General features: G+C 43.1%; 2 protein-coding genes across 3 annotated transcripts in view; one reads left to right on the forward strand and one right to left on the reverse strand.

Annotated features, from left to right (window-relative positions):
* ORC1 (origin recognition complex, subunit 1) overlaps positions 1–8,329 on the reverse strand; it is a 41,545-nt gene extending 33,216 nt beyond the window's left edge. The window contains exons 1-5 of one of the 2 annotated variants that reach the window (XM_011973766.1): positions 8,107–8,329; positions 6,014–6,110; positions 5,245–5,372; positions 1,745–1,923; positions 102–420 (exon numbers count right to left, since the gene is read on the reverse strand). In XM_011973766.1, the coding sequence (XP_011829156.1) occupies positions 102–420; positions 1,745–1,923; positions 5,245–5,372; positions 6,014–6,108 (721 nt within the window). In that variant the 5' untranslated portion in view covers positions 6,109–6,110; positions 8,107–8,329. Of the gene's footprint in view, positions 1–101; positions 421–1,744; positions 1,924–5,244; positions 5,373–6,013; positions 6,114–8,106 lie in introns of both variants that reach the window. The other variant, XM_011973765.1, reaches the window with a different exon arrangement.
* Positions 8,330–8,379: 50 nt separating this feature from the next.
* On the forward strand, positions 8,380–21,106 carry PRPF38A (pre-mRNA processing factor 38A). Its single transcript, XM_011973767.1, has 10 exons — positions 8,380–8,740; positions 9,544–9,703; positions 11,994–12,115; positions 14,097–14,182; positions 15,490–15,600; positions 16,853–16,965; positions 17,589–17,615; positions 17,729–17,826; positions 18,300–18,348; positions 19,587–21,106. Exons 1-10 carry the CDS (start codon positions 8,611–8,613, stop codon positions 19,627–19,629), a joined length of 939 nt encoding a protein of 312 aa, XP_011829157.1. The 5' UTR covers positions 8,380–8,610; the 3' UTR covers positions 19,630–21,106.
* Positions 21,107–21,859: the final 753 nt, after the last annotated feature.

Below are 21,859 nucleotides of genomic sequence, written 5' to 3' on the forward strand. Positions count from 1 at the left end.
GCACTATGATCACTAACTCAATACTGTCCCATAAATGAACATTTTTATCACATAATCCTTTAGCCCCAGTATTGCCCACTGTGATCCCTTCCACAACTTACTGCCAAGCTCCAGCCTCTTCCTGGCTCTTGGGGTAAGAGGACGGGTAGGAGTTTGGCGAGATTTGGAGGTGGAGTGCCTTGATTCAATCCTTTTGGCCACATGTTCTGCTGGGGTCCAAGAAGGGCTTTCTGCACTCTCACTCTTTGCTCCCACGGGCTTCTGGCACTTGGCTGCACTCTCTTGTGGTTTATTCAACTCCGCAAACAGTTCTGAGGACAGTGGCCTGAACTTCTTCTCATTCCAGGAGAGTTTCACAAAGAGAGTCTTCTCATTTTTCAGATTGGTCGGTACCACATCCTTTGGGGCTAAAGGTATCACCTGAATTCAGAAGTACAGGTAAGCAGGAAGAGATGAGCCCCAAGACAGCCAAGGAGTATGCCATCAGAGCTACAATTAAAAACATGTAAGTCCACATCTGTACCTAAAATGTTACCTTTCCAATCTAAAGAGGCACAGACATGGCATAACATATTGCTAGAAAAACACATAAGAATAATGAGTATTTACTGAGTATTTACTCATTTGATCATTAATGGCTTTAAAGACATCAATGAAATATATAAATTATTCCTTTCATTTTAAAACATGTTTATTGTTCACCTCTCAATTCCTATTATTATCAACCTAGTTCAAATACGCATCATCTCCCTCCTGGGTTATTTTCACAGATTCCTCCTAGCTGATATTCTTATACCCTACCATTGCTTTCTTTTCCAGTCCATTCTGTTCACCTATGCCAAGTTTCCCCACCAACTTATCTAAACATGCTCTCCTGCTCAACAGCCAATAATGACTCCCACTGTTGCAAGACCAAATTACTTAAACTACTTTTTCAATGCCTTCTAAGATCTGGCCTCGTTTTACCTGCAGAGTGTGCAATACTGCTTGAAGTGGTCTTGTCACAGTCCTGCTATTCCCACCACTGTGCTCCTGCCCAGATGCCCCAAGCCCTGTGCCTCTCTGTGTATACTCATCCTGCTGCCTCAACTTCTGCCTCTGCCTCACACTCCTTTAGCTTTCTCTTCTTCGCTCATTTAACTCAAAGATAAATTACAATAATCACACCAGACAAGAGTCTCTGCCCTAACGCTCAATGAACCACAGAATCAGCATACAACCACACCTCACGCCACAACCTAATCCCATGTTGGGGAGCCTGAAGTCACTTCAGGAAAATCTCATAACCAGTGACTTACTTCAGCATGCAAACCAGTCGCTCATTAGCACCTGATTTATTATGAAATCCTGTCATACAAATTTGTCTGTAGCAACTAGCACTCTTTGTACTGATTTATTCAAGGTGCAGTCCTCGTTTAAGCCAGCATATTCAGCCTCACAATGCTCTACGCATGCCACAGTCATAGCTAAATATAACATCCACCTGAGATACATCTGCTAATTCCTGCTCATCCCTCAGGTCACAACCCAAATGTCACTTCTTGCAGGAGGCTCCTAACACATGATATGTGCTCTCAATAAATATTTGTTGAGATGAAATAGACAGGCAAGCACAGAAGATGACAGAAAATAATATATTCTCCATGGGGTAAATTAGAGCCGGTAATATTTCTGGGGTCATGCAGTTCAGGAGGCAGACAGAAATAAGCTTCAAGGTAGAACCAAGGATTGTGACATCACCTACCCGAACAAGGCCAATGATGGTCTCCGCATTAATGTTGTTGTCACAGGCCGGGTAATCATACCAGAATATTTCCTGTGCACCAGGCTTCCGGCCCAACAAATGCCGTTTACAGGCAGGGACTTCACAGAATCGGACAAACCACTGTACTCGAGCACGTTTCTTATGAGGAGGATCAGAATCTAGAAGGAATTCGGTGGAAAGGGAAAGGTTAAGACAACTCAAGGACACTTTACTGGGCAATTCCTATGTGCCAGACACCGTGCTTAGCCCTTGACGTGTGTAGTTTTGTTTTTTGTTTTGTTTCGTTTTTTCAGACAGTCTCTGTCACCCAGGCTAGAGTGCAGTGGCCCCATCTTGGCTCACTGCAACCTCCACCTCCGGGGTTCAAGCGATTCTGCTGCCCCAGCCTCCTGAGTAGCTGGGATTATAGGCCCCTACCATCCTACCTGGCTAATTTTTATATTTTTAGTAGAGACGAGGTTTCACCATGTTGGCCAGGATGGTCTCAAACTCATGACTTCATGTGATCTGCCTACCTTGGCCTCCCAAAGTGCTGAAATCACAGGCATAAGCCACCATGTCTGGCCAACATTTTTCTATTTATTTTTTTGAGACGGAATCTTGTTCTGCCCCCAAGGCTAGAGTGCAGTGGCGTGATCTCGGCTCACTGCAACCTCTGCCTCCCTAGTTCAGGAGATTCTCCTGGCTCAACCTCCCAAGTAGCTGGGACCACAGGCCCCTGCCACCACGCCTAGCTAATTTTTATATTTTTAGTAGAGATGGGGTTTCACCATGTTGGCCAGGCTGGTCTCAAACCCTTGACCTCAAGTGATCCGCCCGCCTTGGCCTTTCAAAGTGCTGGGATTACAGGAATGATCCACCATGCCTGGCCCAACATGTGTTGCCTTTTTTTTTTTGAGACAGAGCCTCACTCTCACTCTGTCAGCTAGACTGGAGTGCAGTGGCTTGATCTTGGCTCACTGCAAGCTCTGCCTCCCAGGTTCACGCCATTATCCTGCCTCAGCCTCCCAAGTAGCTGGGATTACAGGCACCCGCCACCACGCCCGGCTAATTTTTTTTTGCATTTTTAGTAGAGATGGGGTTTCACCGTGTTAGCCAGGACAGTCTCAATCTCCTGAACTTGTGATCTGCCTGCCTCGGCCTCCCAAAGTGCTGGGATTACAGGCGTTAGCCACCACACCCGGCCGATCTTTAATCCTTCTAATAACCCTACAAGGTAGGTACTACAGCTATCCCCCTTTTCAGGCAAAGAAATCAAGTGACGAGGACCTTAAAGGAGTTTGTCAAAGGTCACATGACCAACTGCAGCAATCTAATTCCAGCCCACACACCCGCTCTTCTGGGGTTGCTCCATTTCCTAATGGTGCTATCAGCCAGCAAAGGAATGACAAAAAGGCCTCTGAGAGGAGCTACTCTAAACACAGGCAATGAACAAATAAAAATCAGTGACTATAAAGACAGAATCAAACAGTAGCAAAACAAAAATCCTACAAAAAGTTGGTCAGGTGTGGCGGCTCACGCCTGTAATCCCAGCACTTTGGGAGGCAGATCGTGAGGTCAGGAGCTCGAGACCATCCTGGCTAACACGGTGAAACCCTGTCTCTACCAAAAATACAAAAAATTAGCTGGGCGTGGTGGCGGGTGCCTGTAGTTCCAGCTACTTCGGAGGCTGAGGCAGGAGAATGGCTTGAATCCGGGAGGCGGAGCTTGCAGTGAGCCAAGATGGTGCCACTGCACTCCAGCCTGGGCGACAAGAGCAAGACTGTCTCAAAAAAAAAAAAAAAAAAAAATTAGCTGGGCGTGGTGGCAGGTGCCTGTCATCCCAGCTACTCGGGAGGCTGAGGCAGGAGAATTGTTTGAACCCAGGAGGTTGAGGTTGCATGAGCTGAGATCGCGCCACTGCACTCCAGTCTGGGCGACAGAGCATGATTCTGTCACTCACCCACATACACACACACACAAAAGAATTACAGCATCAACCACTGAGATGACTTCTGGCAAATGCATGCTTGAAATCTTCAGCTTTATTATTACCGCATACGATTTGCATCACTCCACACCAGCAATAGCTCCAACTGAAAGAACACTCACTACTGCCATCATCGTCATCTCTTCTCTTCTTAGCTTTCTTCAGAGAAAGACTAAAGCCATCCAATGGAGCACCAAGAGAGGATTCTAGAATCTATACACCGAAAACCGTGATTCTGATGTGCTGCCTCTATTAGACATTAGTTTGATGAGGTTTTTCTCCATACTTCAAAGTATGTCAAAGAGAAAGTATGTCAAAGATCCCCCTTATCTATGTGCAGTACTCTCCCCTTATCTGCTGAGGGTATGCGCCAAGACCAGTAGATGTTTGAACCTGCAGATACTGCCACTAACCCTGTATATGCTATGCTTTTTCCTATACATACATACTGTACAGCACGGATACAGTGGACAAAGGGATGACTCACATTCCAAGTGGGACAGCGTGAGATTTCACCACATTACTCACAATGGCACACAATTTAAAGCTTATGACTTATTTCTGGAATCTTCCATTTACCATTTTTGGACTATGGTTGTCATCAGGTAACTGAAATCGCAGAAACTGAAACCATGGATAAGGGGGACTATAGTAATGTAAAACATCTTTATCCACTCAGTCTATCAGTTCCTTCTCTTGAGCATACGGACTACCATAGGATTACCTAATGACCATGCCATTCTTCTGTCTCTTGAACGAGGCAGTTTTGGATAGTTTCAAATTGCTGTCTTCCTAATCCTCCTTGTGGAGCCGTGCCCAGCTCCCACATTTCTGTGCTCTCCTCTTGTTTTGCAGAGGGTTAGAAGGTCAGCAAATCAGCTAAGGCTTTCAATGTGGGCTTGTAGGCTCTGGTTGATGCCATCTTCCATTTTGCTCCTCCAGCCTAGGGGCAGTAGTGGCTTCCTGCACTTACTCATCTCTGGGAAATGTCACCTTTTCTTCTAGCCTTTCCAACACTAACACACAAGTTCCTCTGGGTAACACCTTAAGTGTTTTTGTTCTCCCTGACTGAAGCCCCAACTGCTACACCTTCGAAATCCAACTTACCTCTTCATGTATAACGAAGTAGCACTTGCAAAATGTATTACTAACCTTCATGTCAAAATTAAAGGACACATCTCTATCATAGTACAAATTAACTGTTTTTTCCTTCTCTTCCTCCCAAATTCATCCATTCTCTCCAGCACCCCCAATTCTACCTTAATAGCCATTCTTATCTCCCCAAATAATGAAAAAGTTAAATTACTGAGCCTTCCAGTTCCATTTTACTCAATACTGCTTTGGTGAGTAAAGAAGTTTTCTAGATGGAAGAAGATGCAGCTAGTTCTTACGTGATCCCACCTCAGTCTAATGTGCCCTGCACACTGCTGTGAACAAAAGAGTCGACAATCTCCCCACCTCTCAATCATTCATGACAAGGAACGGTTTATTATTCCAGTCCCAAACTCACCATCTTCGAACAATTCAAGCAATTTAGCAACATACGGGTTTTCATCATCGTCCCCTTCAATCAACACAAACTGTCCAATCTGGATGTGAATCTCGGTGGAACAACCTTCTGTTTTCACACACATTTCTCTAGAAGTAACAGAGAAGCACATTAGGAAATAACTTAAAGTGGGTCAAGCTCTTCAGATCCCCTGGGCACAAAGAAGAGGGCTCTCCAATCCCCTGATATCTTTCTGTTGACCAACTCTCCTACTGGGAAACCAATTTGCCCAGTTATATTTCAGAATAGGCAAAGTGGGTTGAATGAATTGTTTTAGCTGAGTAATGAATCCAAAGGTCTTATTATGAACCCTAATTCCTCTCAGTTATTGACAAACAACAACAAATGCTTCCCACAACAAATGTTTCCCAAGGCTGTCAAGCTGCTCAGTAACAATGTCAAATTGTCAGAGATCTCCAGGGCTGGGAAAGACACAGTAAAAACATCTATCATCTGGTTATCATCAAAAGTTATACAGAACTCACCTTAAATAGACATGACATTATCATACATAAAAAATTTTATGAGCCTACCATAATTTTGCCTCATCACTAACTGCTATATTTATTCCATCACCTTCTTGCATCAAACAAAACCCCTCCTTACAATCAGTTCTAATCTCCTGTTCATTCATTGTCAATCTGTAGTAATTAGAACAGGCTAGATACAAGTTGACTGTTTACCTTGAGAAGCTGTATTTCCAGGACAACCAAAGGATCCCATCACTCACCTATAGGTTTGGTAGTGCAGTTTTCGATCCCACAATGGCCTGCCAACCCATGAATAAGTTTTTCTGGTCTTCAGTCTTGTGGGGTAGTGTGCCATGGCTCCTGTGGAAGAATCCAAACTCTGAGTTACCACGATAAATATTTGGTATTTATCTGATGGATTCTAAGACATAGTCCCTGCCTTCAAATGAGTTCAGACTTATTTTCTGCCCCTGCTACACTCCCATATGTTTTAGACTAAGAAAACATTTTATTTGAAGTCATGGTCTATGAAGATAACACACAGGCAATTTAGTATCATCTGTGTCCATCTTGTACTATGCCTCATCTCTTCCCATCCAGGAAAACAGAAAGGTCAATTCCTAAGAAATGAAACTATAACATTTAGAAATACTAGGAATAAGGCACAATAGGTGTAAAACATCTAACAGAGTGAAATTAAAAGACAGTAATACAGGGGTTATAAATGTCTTCATGACATTTATAAAATGCACACAGGGATAAAACATAAATACAAAGGCTGGGCGCAGTGGCTCATGCCTGTAATCCCAGCACTTTAAGAGGCTGAGGCAAGTGGATCACTTGAGGTCAGGAGTTCGGTACCAGCCTGGCCAACATGGTGAAACCCCGTCTTTACTAAAAATACAAAAATTAGGTGGGTGTGGTGGTAGACGAATCACTTGAACCCAGGAGGTGGAGGTTGCAGTGAGCCGAGATCGCAACACTGTACTCTAGCCTGGGCGACAGAGCAGAACTCTGTCTCAAAAAAAGAAAGGCAGATGTTAATTATCACTTCAAGGTGATAACTTCTCCTATCTTATACAGGATGGCACAGCCTTAACTCAAACCCCAAAAAGCCAGATTGCAATTACTGTGCTCTTAACTACTTCACCTTACAACACATTGTGTGAAATTGGATAATGTTAATATGTAACTGACAGCTTGCTTTTGGTGTATTTATTATAATAAATCAGGCTTCCCAGCCACTGACTGAGCATTGTGGATTGGGCCTCAATTTGCTTACCCACAAAATGGAAAGAATAGAATCTTCCTTTTATTCAACCAACATTGATTAAGTACCCATCGTGTGCCAGGCACTATTTTAGGATAATGGAAGATTAAGTGAAAAAATGCAAAATGGTAAATCCACTTTCCCACTACCTTAATCCCTTCCATTTATTTGTAAGGTACAGTAGTTTTATTTATTAAGTATCATTTGATGAATATTATGGAACTAACATATAATTCAAGCAAAATTTTGGATTCAATTTCGGCAGATTCACAAACCTCCTAAAGGCCACATATTGCCCTCCATTAAAGTTAAAAACTGTTGCAGAGGGACTTAAACCATTCTGTCATATTGGAAACTCCTTTGGCATTTCCAGCCCACCTAATACAGCAGAGAAGAGGGTACTATTATTCATGCGTTACAGACAACTAGCATCGTATCTAATCATTGCAGTTTCACAAATAGACCAGGGTAAGAATGCTTCTTCCAACTGTCACGGCAGAAGACCCTTCAGTTCCGGGATTAGACAAGAGAAGAAGAGAGCCAGCAGACGTCTCTTCTGAAAACAAGGTGAATGGCAGTCCAGCAGTTAGGAGCTCATCTGAAAAAAAGATCTGAGTAGGAGCCCAGACTGCTTAGTCACGAAAAGCGACCTCAGACACGTCCCTCTCTGGGCGCAATTTGCTACGTCCGTAAAATGGGGTAATAATCTCTGCTCCGCCTTCCCTGTAGTGATTCCTACACTATAGCTCAAAGAACGAAGTAAGTCGAGTGCTTTACAAGTGCAGATGGAGGGAAAGTCATCACTGAGCCTCAGGGTACGGAGGGCAGGAGTGCTCCTGCTTCTCGGCTGTTGGCTTCCGCCTTCCCCACTGCAACTCAGTTCCCTGCAGCGCTTTTAGGAATTGGAGTGTGGAACAGAGGAACGCTCTTAACAGTTCAGAACAGTGCCTGGCACTGAACAGGCGCTGGGTACATGTCAGCTGAAAGAATCAATGAGTGAGTCTACAGAGAAGGTCCTCAGTTTCAGAGGTTCCGCTGCGCCTTCCCCCGAGTCCCTCGCAACCCGCGGGACGCCACACTCACCCGGCTCCAAAGCTTCCTCCGGCTAGCCGCAAGCCCTCCGTTTCCTACCTCCTCCGCTCGAGAGCTCCGGGGGATGCAGCACCTCTAACCTGTACCAGCAGGGCTCCTCCTACAGCTACGGGCCGCACGCCAGGACGAAAGCGTGTGTCTCGCTGGAAATGGAAGGAAGGTGGAAGGAGCAAAGAAAACTTCGCGCCACTCGGCGTGGCCCCGCCCCCAGGCCATCCCTTCGCTGCGTCACCAACCAGCTCGCCCCGCCCACTACGTACACCTAAGAGGGGCGCATGACGTAAATCCGCTAACATGCAGCCGCCATCATTGATTCGATCGGCGCCGCGGGGCGCGGAAGGTCTTTGCGCTGAGGTGTTTCCGGTTTCAAGATGGTGGCCTAAGCTTTTTAGTGAAACTTCTTCTACCGCTCTCCATTCCCCTAGGTGTTTTTTTCTGAACCTGGATGTGACGCATTAAAGGATCCGACGGAAATAGAATTGAAGGCATTCTAAAATGGCTAACCGTACAGTGAAGGATGCGCACAGTATCCACGGCACCAACCCTCAATATCTGGTGGAGAAGATCATTCGAACGCGAATTTATGAGTCCAAGTACTGGAAAGAGGAGTGCTTCGGACTTACGGGTGAGCGAAAGCACGCAGAGCCCCTCTCGGCAGCCTTGTGGCCAATTTCTCCTGACCGAGCGCCGGTGGGACTAGCGACTGGCCTCTGGAGGGGGGGGGTTTGAGCGGAGTATGTCGATCATTCACAAAAATTTGAGTGCATACTAAGTGCCTCGTCTTGTGTCGACTGTTGGGAACACAGATGAATCTGATAAGGTCATGTTCTGAAGGGTGTCTCAGTTGGGTTCTGTGAGTTATCCCATATTTAATGATAGCTGGCTGGGTTGCAACAGTGTTAAGCTCAGGGGTCCGAATATAACACTTTGACACAATCTATTGAAGGTCTTTAAGGACCTGACGTTAATATGCCTGAAACCAAATTCATGATCTTACTATCCTTAGATCTGGGCCAGTTCCAGTGTTTATAAATGTCAATGCTTCATAGAAGTCTTCCAGGTAATCTTCCGATTTGAATTCTGGCTTTAAATCCATGTCCTGTGGCAATCTGTGAACCTTGAGCAAGTCACTTTACCTTTCTTAGCCCTCATGTTCCTTACCTGGAAATAAGAACATTGCTAGAACTTTCTTCATGACTTGTTAAAAAAGGTCAAGTGAGATAATATGAAAAGTTTAGCAGGGTACCTATTTTATTATCCATTCTCAATGTGTATTAGCTGCTGTCGTTACTGTTACTAATACACATTCGTTCTCCTAATATTACACTGTTGATGTGTATTTAGGAGAACCAAAGCTTGAACTAACTCTCCACTTCAACTAGGAAGAGCTTAGCCCTAATATGTCACTCTATTCTTTTTGTTTTTTAGCTGAACTTGTAGTCGATAAAGCCATGGAGTTAAGGTTTGTGGGTGGCGTCTATGGTGGCAACATAAAACCAACACCCTTTCTGTGTTTAACCTTGAAGATGCTTCAAATTCAACCCGAGAAGGATATCATTGTAGAGTTTATCAAAAATGAAGATTTCAAGTGAGTGCAATGTTCACTAGCTAATATAAGAGGTTTAATTTTGGCGGTTCAGCATTGGGCTTTGGTTAAGAGTGGTGTACACAATGTATCTCATTTCTACAGAGTTCCACTCCAGATTTTTGCTTTTGAGTCTTTGTATTTTGTTTGTTTGTTTTTTGTTTTGGAAACAGAGTCTGTGTTGCCCAGGCTGGAGTGCAGTAGTGCAGTCTCGGCTCACTGCAACCTCCATTTCCTGGGTTCAAGTGATTCTCCTGCCCCAGTCTCCCGAGTAGCTGGGATTACAGGCATGTGCCACCACGCCTGGCTAGATTTTGTATTTTTAGTAGAGATGGGGTTTCACCATGTTGGCCAGGCTGGTCTTGAACTCAAGACCTCAGGTGATCCCCTCCCCTCTGGGCCTCCCAGAGCGCCAGGAACACAGGCATGAGCCACCACACCCGGCCAAGTTTGTATTTTATCTGTTCTGATTGTATTAATCTTCTACTTTACTTTCTCAGTTTTGGTGGTAGTTTTTCCCCAAAAAAGGATTTCACAAATTCACTAAATATATATTAAGCAAAAGTGAGTGCCTGATATGTTGGTAGGCACTGGACGCTCAGGGGTGAAAATCAAACAACAAAAGGTAGTGGTTAAGAGGTGTTAGATCTGGGTTCACATCCAGATTCTGTTGCCCATTAACTTGACGTTGGAGGGGTTACTTAATTTTCTAAACTTTGCTTATCTGTAAAATGGTGACTATAATGTAAGAGTGAAAGAAGGTAATGCATGCGAATCTCTGAACACAGCATTTGCTGCATGGTAAACACCTAGAAAATGTCAGCTTCTCATTACTGTATTACCCGTTCTCAAGGAAATCACAGACAAGTATAGGAGACAGACATAATAGCTGCTTATGTGCCATGCTGTAAGGGCTTTGCGTATACTAATTCATTTCACTTTCACAACAACCTTCTAAACTTTTAATCCCTATTCTACAGGAGAGGAAACTGAGGCACAGAGATTAAGTAATTTTGCCCAAGTTCAAACAGCTAGTAAGTGGCAAATCTGGCTTCAGAGTTCATGTTCTTTGGTACAGTATTCTGCTTCTCATACAAAGAAACTTGAGTTTCAAATGCCTCGTAGTTACCCAAGAGGAAATTTAAGTAGTTGGATACAGGAAAAAGGGAAGAGGGACGACTCTTATAAAGCATTAACAGCTAGAAAATACCTAACTTTTGTTAGGCACTTACTGTGTGCTCTATGCTGTACTTAGGACTTTAAATGCATTTCTTGTTTATATACAAAGCCATAAATTACGTAGCATTATCTCCATTTTACAAGGATTGAGAAAACACAGATTTGACCAGTAGTGTCACAGAATTAGTAAATCATGGAGTCAGTATTTGAACCCAGATGACTTACTTTTTTCCAAAACCAGCAGTCATGTTTATGTGTACTTGTTCTTGTATTGTTATTAAATATATCTTCTACTTTCTGTTTTAAAATTCAGTATCTGGCCAGGCGTGGCTCACACCTGTAATCCCAGCACTTTGGGAGGCCAAGGCAGGTGGATCACTTGAGGTCAGGAGTTTGAGACTAGCCTGGCCAACATGGCAAAACCCATCCCTACTAAAGATACCAAAATTAGGCTGGGTGCGGTGACACACACCTGTAATCCCACCTACTCGGGAGGCTGAGGGAGGAGAATCGCTTGAACCCAGGAGGTGGAGGTTGTAGTGAGTTGAGATTGTGCCATTGCACTCCAGCCTGGGCAACAGAGCAATACTCTGTCTTAAGAAATAAATAAATAAATAAAAATACAAAAATTAGCTGGGCATGGTGGTGGGTGCCTGTAATCCTCGCTATTAGGAGGCTGAAGCAGGAGAATTGCTTGATCCCAGGAGGCAGAGGTTGCAGTGAGCCGAGATCGTGCCACTGCACTGCAGCCTGGGCAACAAAGCAAGACTCTGCCTTAAAAAATAAGTAAATAAAATAAAATTCGGTATTTCGTTTGATTCTTAGAGTAATCCTGTGAGGTAAATAGGTTTTATTCTGGTTTTACTGATGATATATTTGAAAGTTGATCAATATGTATGATGTTCCCACAGCCATAAATGGTAGCATGGGAACTTGAACCCAGGTCTCCATATTTTAGCTGTCTTTCTTCAGCTTCATTCTGCCTCCACAATTGCAGCTTTCTTACGTGCCAAAGAGAAGAACATATTTATCCACTACTGTCATGAGAAAAGCTAGTTGTAAAACTTAGGAACTTCTAGGATGGCCTGTTGTTTCACTATCATCTCTCTATCAGGTATGTTCGCATGCTGGGGGCACTTTACATGAGGCTGACAGGCACTGCAATTGATTGCTACAAGTACTTGGAGCCTTTGTACAATGACTATCGAAAAATCAAGAGCCAGAACCGAAATGGGGGTGAGTATGGTGCTAAGTCTCCTGATTGTCATTTTTAAGCCAATTTTTATTTCACCAGTACTTCTACCTCTGCATTGTCATAGACAGTGTGAATGCTCCTCTTCATCCACATTGTTACTGTCTTTATGCAAGTTTTCCCTTGTCCCTCATGGGAGTTTTCAGTCTGACTACTAGCTTCGTGTTGGCCTTACCTAGCCTGCCTCTGTCTGCCTCCCTTTCCAAGTGCATCTTATGTTAATCCCTGCCTTGCATCATATGCCCCCTTTATATGTGCTCCGTCCCAAAAGATCTAGCTGCAGAATGGCTTCCCCATAAAACCTTCCCTAGCCCTCTCAGACAAAGTTAGTTTTCCGTATTTTACGTCTTCACAGTTCTTTCTACTGGCCTCTCCTCTAGCACTGTACTTCACACTGCAGCATATAGACTTAAGTGTACTCATTTTTATACAGGAATCCCACTGAAAAATAAGTATATCCGAGAGAGGCAGCTCCATACCGTCTACAAAGAGATTACTTAATGTGTTAAGGAGGGATTCTAGGTACTGCAGTCAAAGCCTTTTCTCACTTGGTGTCATAACAGAAGATAGGAACATTTACCTTTCACCCCTACCTGTATCATTAAACAGTAGAAGGTAAAGAATTTGGGGCCAAGCACGGTGTCTCACACCTCTAATCCCAGCACTTTCGGAGGCCAAGGCGGGCAGATCACTTCAGGTCAGGAGTTTGAGACTAGCCTCGCCAATATGGTGAAATCCTGTCTCTACTAAAACTACAAAAATTAGCAGGGTGTCATCCCAGCTACTCAGGAGGCTGAGGCAGGAGAAGCGCTTGAACCAGGAGGCGGAGGTTGCAGTGAGCCAAGATCGCGCCACTGTATTCCAGCCTGGGCGACAGAGCAAGACTCCATCTTAAAAAAAAAAGAATTTAGTATTATACTTTAAACTTATTCATTCATTGAATACGTACATATTAAGTGCCATTGACATGTCACATACTGTGCTATGTGGTGTAAATGCCATGGTGAACAAAATGGACATGGTCATGGCCATGATGGAGTTATTTATTTATTATTTTATTATGTAAAACTAAGAATTTCTCAACCTGTTGACATTTTGCGTCATATAATTTTTGTGTGAGCATTGGCTTGTGCATCGTAGAATGAGTAGCAGTATCTCTAGCCTCTAACCACTAGATGTAAGTAACATCTCCTTCTAAGTAGGAGGATGGGCATGTGCCCAAAATTGCCCATGGTCGAGAACCCCAGAAGTAAGGTAATGTTTACCATGGAAGTTCTCAAAAGCTATATATATATACACACACACACACACACACACACTTTATATATATAATTTATATATATGCATAATGTCTTTTTTTTTTGTTTTGAGACGGAATCTTGCTCTCTTGCCCAGGCTGGAGTGCAGTGGTATGGTCTTAGTTCACTGCAACCTCTGCCTCCCAGGTTCAAATTATTGTCCTGCCTCAGCCTCTTGAGTAGCTGGGATTATAGGTGCCCACCACCATGCCCAGCTAATTTTTGTATTTTTAGTAGAGATGGGGTTTCGCCATGTTGGCCAGGCCTGTCTTGAACTCCTGACCTCAAGTGATCCGCCTGCCTTGGCCTCCCCAAAGTGCTGGGATTACAGGCGTGAGCCACCACTCCTGGCCAGTTCTCAAAAGCTATTACTCCATGTGCCATATAAGATACATGTTCTAAATTTAGAAACATTGCAGGTTCAGATGAGAAATTATATTTGAATTATATGATCTCTTCAAGATCACCCCTTACATAGTTCAGGACTGTTTGTGCTTGCTTTTGTGTTTGTCTCCTCCTAAATGGGACATCTTCATTCATCCCTTAATCTCTTCTAAAGAGGCCTAGTATATAGATGTCCTGATATGAGGTCTTAACACTTCTTTTACTTTTTGGCATCTAAATCTGTTATTTCCAAGTTGTTTGAGCTAATGACTTTTTCTTGCAGAGTTTGAATTGATGCATGTTGATGAGTTTATTGATGAACTATTGCACAGTGAGAGAGTCTGTGATATCATTCTGCCCCGGCTGCAGGTAAGAAATAAAAGTCTCTTACCACAGTCACCCTTCTCTTTCTAGACAGGCAGACAGACAAACACATACACACAGCTTAAACACTGAAGCCTGTGGATCTTATGGGTCCTCTTAATAAACAGTCTTCCTGTCTGGGAGAAAGATAGTGGATTGGGAGTGAGAGGAAAATAGATAAAATATTTGAAGGGTAGGGCTTTAAAAGTGAATAGTTTAAAACAAGGAAACTTTGTTTTTCCCCATCCTTTTGTAGTTCACGTGCATGTGTGAGCTGTGCCTCCCTCAAACCTTTTTACAACGTCAGCACATTACTCGTCTATCATGAAAAAAAAATTTATTCAGGATGTTATATCAAGGGTATTGTAGCTAGAGTGGGTAGGGATTTTTTAACTTCATGAACAGTTTTTTTCAAACTAGTCTTCATGTAAAAAGCCAGGACATAAAACAGATAAAGATAGGGCCAGGAGTGGGAGACTGAACCCTTAATTCCTTAAACTTGGCTTTACCATCCTGCTTCCCTTTCCTAGTGATAAACGATTATCCGTGAGACATCTTTTCAGGAAATTAGTGTGATACATCTCTCCTGTTCTATATTGGCACTGTAGGGCATGTAGTGGAAAGAATGAGATTGTAAATTTGAAAACCTACTTTGAGGGCCCAATTCTCATAGCAATGTCTTGCTCTGTTGCCCAGGCTGGTCTTAAACCCCTGGGCTCAAGGGATCTTCCCACCTCAGTCTCCTAAGGAGCTGGGACCACAGGGATATGCCACTACATTTAGCCATTTGGCATTTTTAAAATCAGCTTTGCCTCTCTGATCTTTAGCCACTCAAATAAACATTGGTAAGCCATATCCCAGGTTAAAATGGAGCCAGTTCAAAATGCATGAATCTCAACAGCTCCCGAGATCCTGGGTCTGCTGGAGATTTGGTGCTACTCTAGGGCTAGGCCTCTTCTGGTGGAACTATCAGCCATGAACTTATTAGCCCTTGGATTTTCTCTGTGTACGAAGCCCTTACTTTTGGTTCTAGGCTATACCTATACTGATTGATACTCCCATGACTTTAGAGTGTAAGATACAGGGAATACAGCCAATAGAAAATGAAGATGTTCTCTTTAGGTTTGTATTTATGTTTATAGGAGAACTTTAGTTTATAGATTCCAGGTCTATTAAACTTATGAAAAGCTTGAACTGTCTTTGAAATGAAATTGTCTCAGCCGTTGCTCCTTGGAATCCTGAAGCCCAGTGTTGAGGTTTCAAGAAATAGGGGAAATGACAACAACCCCTAACTCTCATTATGTTCTCTGTAGAAACGCTATGTATTAGAGGAAGCTGAGCAACTGGAGCCTCGAGTTAGCGCTCTGGAAGAGGACATGGATGATGTGGAGTCCAGTGAAGAGGAAGAAGAGGAGGATGAGAAGGTCAGGCACCTGAGACTTTCAGGGTTGTAGGGGAGGGAGTAATAGAAAATGGGAATTTTTTTTGTTTTTGTACTTTAATTTTTAATTCTGTTGGCCAGGCGTGGTCGCTCACGCCTGTAATCCTAGCACTTTGGGAGGCCAAGGCGGGTGGATCACCAGAGGTCAGGAGTTCAAGACCAGCCTGGCCAACATGGTGGTGAAACCTCATCTCTACTAAAAATACAGAAATTAGCTGGCGTGGTGGCAGGTGCCTGTAATCCCAGCTACCCAGGAGGCTGAGAAGCGGGGGTTGCAGTGAGCCAAGATCGCACCACTGCGCTCCAGCCTGGGCAAAAGTGAGACTCCATCTCAAAAAAAAATTTTTTTAACTTTAATCAAGAACAATATTCCCTTATTAAAAGCACCTCAGCTCTGCCATATACTAGTGGTATAATCTTACGCAAATTACTTAAATTTAGTTTTCTCCTATGTAAAGTGAGGTTAATGATACGTTTTTCCCCAAGTCTGTTGAAAGTATTAAATAAGATTATAAACTTAAAGCCCTTAGCAGAGTATTGGCACATTATAATTGCCTAATAAATGGTGGCAGCTGTTAAATACTTGGAAAGAAATAAAACTTTTCATAATTGCACCTATCCTAAGGAATAAGCCTTGTTTAGGAGGGGGAAAATGTCAACCGCATAGGCATGTTCTTTCAATACTAGTTACAGTGCTGAAAAGTTGAAAACAACCAAGCCTGCCCAATTGTTTCAGGAAGCAGTCAAAGTTTTTTTTTTTTTTTTTGAGATAGGGTCTTGCTCTGTTGCCCAGGCTGAGGTGCAGTGGCACAATCTTGGCTCACTGCATCCTCGGCCTCCCAGGCTCAAGCAGTCCTCCCACCTCAGCCTCCCAAGTAGCTGGAACTACAGACGCGTGACAGCACACCTGGCTAATTTGTGTATTTGTTTTGTAGAGATGGGATTTCACCATGTTACCCAGGCTGCAGATAAACTAAACACACACACATACACACACACCGGTCTGTTTCTGTTCCCTCTCTCTTCTGTGAGTTATTCTGGCTGTCTTACATAGCCCATAATAGGTTTTGTTAGTTAACAGGGTAAGTGCCTCCTTCTTTGTAGTCAGGTTACTGTGCTTTAAAGTCACTTGGAGATGGACTTTGGGACAAGATGGGGTGTGAAGTATAATTAGTGTTCCTAGATGGCTCTTTATAAGCCTGTGCTTTTTAGTGACCCAGTCATCTTGTTTCCAGTTGGAAAGAGTGCCATCACCTGATCACCGCCGGAGAAGCTACCGAGACTTAGACAAGCCCCGTCGCTCTCCCACACTGCGCTACAGAAGGAGTAGAAGCCGGTCTCCCAGAAGGTAAACCCTAGTCATTGGCCTTTTCCCAGGAGATTTTGAGCACTGTAGCCTAGAAGTTTGGATTTTAGAGAAGGAAAAATGCCAGCCTATGGAGAATGTTTGCCCAATATATTCTGTTGCTGCAAAACAGACACCTGTAAAACCTCATTGGCAGAAAACAATAACCATTTGTTTCGTTCACAAGTCTGCAGTCAGTGATTTAAGCAGAGCTTGGATAGGCAGTTTTTTAAGTACCTGTTCTGTTGTCTGCTGTCTACTGGCTGGTATGGAATTGCCTTAGCTTGGATGACAGGGGAAATTTCTCTTCTCTGTGTCATCCTCCAGCAGGCTAAGTTGGGCATATTCTCATGGTAGTGGCAGAACTCAAGAGCAAACAAACCCAGTCATGCAAATGTTTTTCCAGTATTTGCTTTTATCATATTTGCAAATATCCCACTAGCCAAAGCAAGTCACATGGCCAGTCCTAAAGTTAGAATGGGAGGGTGTTAGAGTTACATGACAAAAGACATGGATACAGAGAAGGGTGATACAGAAAAGGGTGAAGGATAAGACTGGGGCTGTTTTTGCAATCTACAATATCCAGTGCACCAACCTAGGCTTTCTTCTTCCTCTCTTTATTATAGGCGGAGTCGATCTCCCAAAAGGAGAAGGTAGGCCTTCAGTCATTTGTGATGAGGATAGAGCTTTGGGGAGGGAGTGGTGGTATTGGAGTTGTATGTATATTGCTAACCAGATCTGGTAGTCTAACCAGTCTTTTCTATAGCCCCTCCCCCCGCCGAGAAAGGCATCGGAGCAAGAGTCCAAGACGTCACCGCAGCAGGTCCCGAGATCGGCGGCACAGATCCCGTTCCAAGTCCCCAGGTAGAGCATGTGGGCCTTTTGCCACAGGTTGTCTTAAAAAAGAAATGTAAAAGGAGCAGTTAAGCCTCCTGCAGTACAGGAGTGCCTGACTGTACTGCGTAACAGAAAAGGAAATGGACATAGAACTTGAAAATTAAGGTTCACAGCTTGACTGCACTTATAAGCTTTGCTGATAAGGTTGGCTTCAGTTTTTTCATCTGAAATTATAAGATCTAATATAATAGTGAAAACCCAATATGATGTTTGTGAAATTAGCCATAAAGCCCTTGAATGTATATGTGTTTGAACTGGTTTCATTACTCCTTTCTTTGCTCCCTCTTCCTCCACTAATTCAGAGTTGCTTCCACTAAGAGGACAGTGTCCCCTGCATAGGCCAAAAACATACTAAGCCAATGGCAGGTATTAGGGGAGGTGAGAGTGACAGTTTAATAAGAGAAGGGTAGGATCTCATACAATGGCCTTTTCTTCCCCAGGTCATCACCGTAGTCACAGACACAGGAGCCACTCAAAGTCTCCCGAAAGGTAATAAATTGACCTCTATTTTAACTTTATTCAGAAAGTCCCAATTACAACTAATTGGACCTGAAATTTTCTGGTTTTGTTGGGGGATGTTAGGAATTCTCCTTCGTTACAAAATTGGTCTAGTGCTTTGAGAATTACTGGGGTTAGATAACTTTTTCTTTTTTCTTTTTCTTTTTTGTGAAAACTGAGTTTCGTGCTTGTCTCCCAGGCTGGAGTGCAGTGGCGTGAACTTGGCTCACTGCAGTCTCTGCCTCCTGGGTTCAAGCGAGATACCTGTTTTGTTTTGTTTTGCTTTACAGGATTGCACCTTTGGATAATGGATGAGCTTTGGGCTCAGTTCCAAGTTTTAAAACTTGAGTGACCTGGGACAAGTCACTTTCATTTGATTTCATTAGAAACCCCCATGTGCCATATACTGTTGGGTGCACCCCTTTTTTTTGTTTTTTTTGAGATGGAGTCTTGCTCTGTCGCCCAGGCTGAGTGCAGTGGCGCAATCTTGGCTCACTGCAAGCTCCACCTCCTGGGTTCACACCATTCTCCTGCCTCAGCCTCCCGAGTAGCTGGGACTACAGGTGCCCGCCACCATGCCTGGCTAATTTTTTATATTTTAAGTAGAGATAGGGTTTCACTATTTTAGCTAGGATGGCCTCAGTCTGACCTTGTGATCCACCCACCTCGGTCTCCCAAAGTGCTGGGATTACAGGCGTAAGCCACTGTGCCTGGCCTGTTGGGCGCACTCTTAACCTCTGAGAGGTCATTTCCTCAGTGCCAACATTTGGATAGTAATGCCTGACTCAAGTGTTGCTCTGAACCAAAAAACTACCAAGCAGTTTAATGCATATCGAGTGTCAGCTCCATCCCCATCAGTGTTAGCATACCAAGGTCTTTCTGAGGAGTCCTTTTTTTTTTTTGGAGATGGAGTCTCACTCTGTCATTGAGGCTGGAGTGCAGTGGTGCGATCTCGGCTCACTGCAGCCTCCGCCTCCCGGGTTCAAGCAATTCTCCTGCCCCAGCCTCCCGAGTAGCTGGGATTACAGGCACCTGCCACTATGCTTGGCTAATTTTTGTATTTTTAGTAGACACAGGGTTTCACCGTGTTGGCCAGGCTGGTCTCGAATTCCTGACCTCAGGTGATCTGCACACTTTGGCCTCCCAAAGTGCTGGGATTACAGGCATGAGCCACTGTGCCCGGCTGCCCAGCTTCTTAATATAATTATTTATATGTGTTGCCATTTCAGGTCTAAGAAGAGCCACAAGAAGAGCCGGAGAGGGAATGAGTAATGGACTGTTTGGTTTTAGTCCACATGGCCTCCTGTGGATATGAGGATATCTGTCTATGTGAAAGGATTAAGATCTCCCCCAGGCAGCTATAAAAATATTTTAGTTTTTTTCTTATCAAGTTTCTCAACCTTTATTTTTAATGAAGGAGGTGCTAAGTTTTGTATCTCTTTTTAATCATAATCAACATCAGTTTTTGACCCAACTAACCTTGACTGTATTCAAACTTATGAGTAGAAAGGATCTGAAGGTTGGGGATATGAATGACAAGGAAAGGATGTGGCCACCTGATGACGCTTTCCCTTTTTATTAAACCAGACACACCTGTTTCCCATTTCTCTGTAGTTTAGTTTTTGGTTTGTTGTGGTTGGAACTGCTTTGAGAATCCTGGGATTTGTGCTGCTGCTATTATTTAAAAATCAAAGGAGTAAAACATAGTAGCTCCTAACTTTTTCCCAGCAGCAGCAAGTGGTAATAAACACGAAACCTGGTTAGCAGTTTTGAAAGAACAGAATGCATTCAAATGTAAGGCTTCCTCTGGATCATTAAAGCCAGTTTCATCCAACAGTTCAACAGAGAGCGGCACTTAATACCCTTTATACAGCCCATTTTTTCTTAGTTTCATTTGTTCTTGCCCACAAGCTTGAAATCCAGGTTAAGGTATCCAGCCTTTATCATATAAGCATTGACATTATCCAGGCCTAGTTAGTAGCAGTAGGGTAACAGGATTGAAAAAGATTTGATGGAGAGGAAAGTATCTAATATTAGTCATGGTTTTGACCTAAATTGCTAGACAATAGTGCCATTCAAAGTCAGAAAATACCGCAGGAGGAGACAGCTTTTAGAAGGGCAGAGAATTAGGGGATTGTGGTAGTAATGAAAATGATGCATTCAGTTGAACAAGTTTGAGCTTTGGTATAGCTAAAAACAAAAGCCCATAAAGTTGGAGATGGGGACCAGAGTTTAACATAGCGATCTAGGCCAGAATTGACAATGTTTGAGTAATTGTGGAATCTGTCAATAAGACTTTTAGAGTGTTTATATGTATCAGAAATGCACACAACAGAACCACAGGCAACACCAACACTGGTGACAGGAAGAAGTAGAAGTCACCTATTGAAAACTGGAATGGCCCATTCAGAAAGACAAGAGAATTAGGAGAGGTGAAAGCAGCCAAGGGTCAAGAATGCAGAAGCAAAGGAAGGACTAAAAAGCCTCCATGGACATTGATAATCAAGAGATTATTAAGATCTTTGCTAGAAGCGTTCCTTTACCTGTACTTAACTACCTTAAAAAGAGAAAAGTCAATGACGTCCTGCAACTATAGTCCCAGTAGGAACTGTGAAGACCAGCTGCCCTGCAGGATCCAGTTTTTCTTGGGAGGTTGTATCTGGTCATAAGGTAAACATTCTATACATTCTATTGCCTGCTCCTGAACTGAAAGACTTCTGCAGCAGTATTAAAGCATTTTTTAATCTTATTTGAGCTTTCATATTCTTCAGTGATTCCTTTCATAATACCTGAGTTAAAGTGGTCTTAAAGAGCTCTTACGGTTTCTGATACAACTACATAGGACTACCTTTTAGGATTAAATATAAGCATCTCTATGTCAATGTGTTACAATGTCCTAGCAGTTATTTCTTTATGAAAGTGATCTAGGTAGAAAGAAATGTCTTCTAGCTAAATGACCCATGGACCAACCAAGCTGTCATCCAGTACACTCTTAAAACTTTATCTTAAAATACGTTTTAAGTAAAAATAAACCCACACACAAAAAAAGCCCAACAAATTTTAGTAACAGAAATAAACCTCCCTAAACAAACACTAAATAAAACATACTTGTTTAGACATATGGTAAAATGTGGACCAAAACTGAGGTATCTCAGCCAACCAACAGCAGGAAAGGGAACATCCCTATTCTTTAATTAGAAGAAGGAGGTAAGAGGAAGGCATGCTGAATGTCTGTAGATACCGTTTTGATAAAACTACACAGATGGAGCTTAAGGACAAACCTTGCTGTAAGGTTCTGTCATCTATGTGCTTGCCTATGGATGAAGCATTTTAAACTTTTTGACTACAGCATACATTTTAAAAACGTATTTTACATCTTACCTCTGTACACACATATCTATATTCTGTACTGAGACAAATTTCAGGAAAGAATACTTACTATGCAAAGTGAATTCTGGTATTTCCTACTTGATAACAGTTTTTAATATTGGATGCAAACCAC

This window comes from Mandrillus leucophaeus, unplaced genomic scaffold (genome assembly GCF_000951045.1).
Source record: "Mandrillus leucophaeus isolate KB7577 unplaced genomic scaffold, Mleu.le_1.0 Scaffold14, whole genome shotgun sequence".
NCBI classification, from domain to species: Eukaryota; Metazoa; Chordata; class Mammalia; order Primates; family Cercopithecidae; genus Mandrillus; species Mandrillus leucophaeus.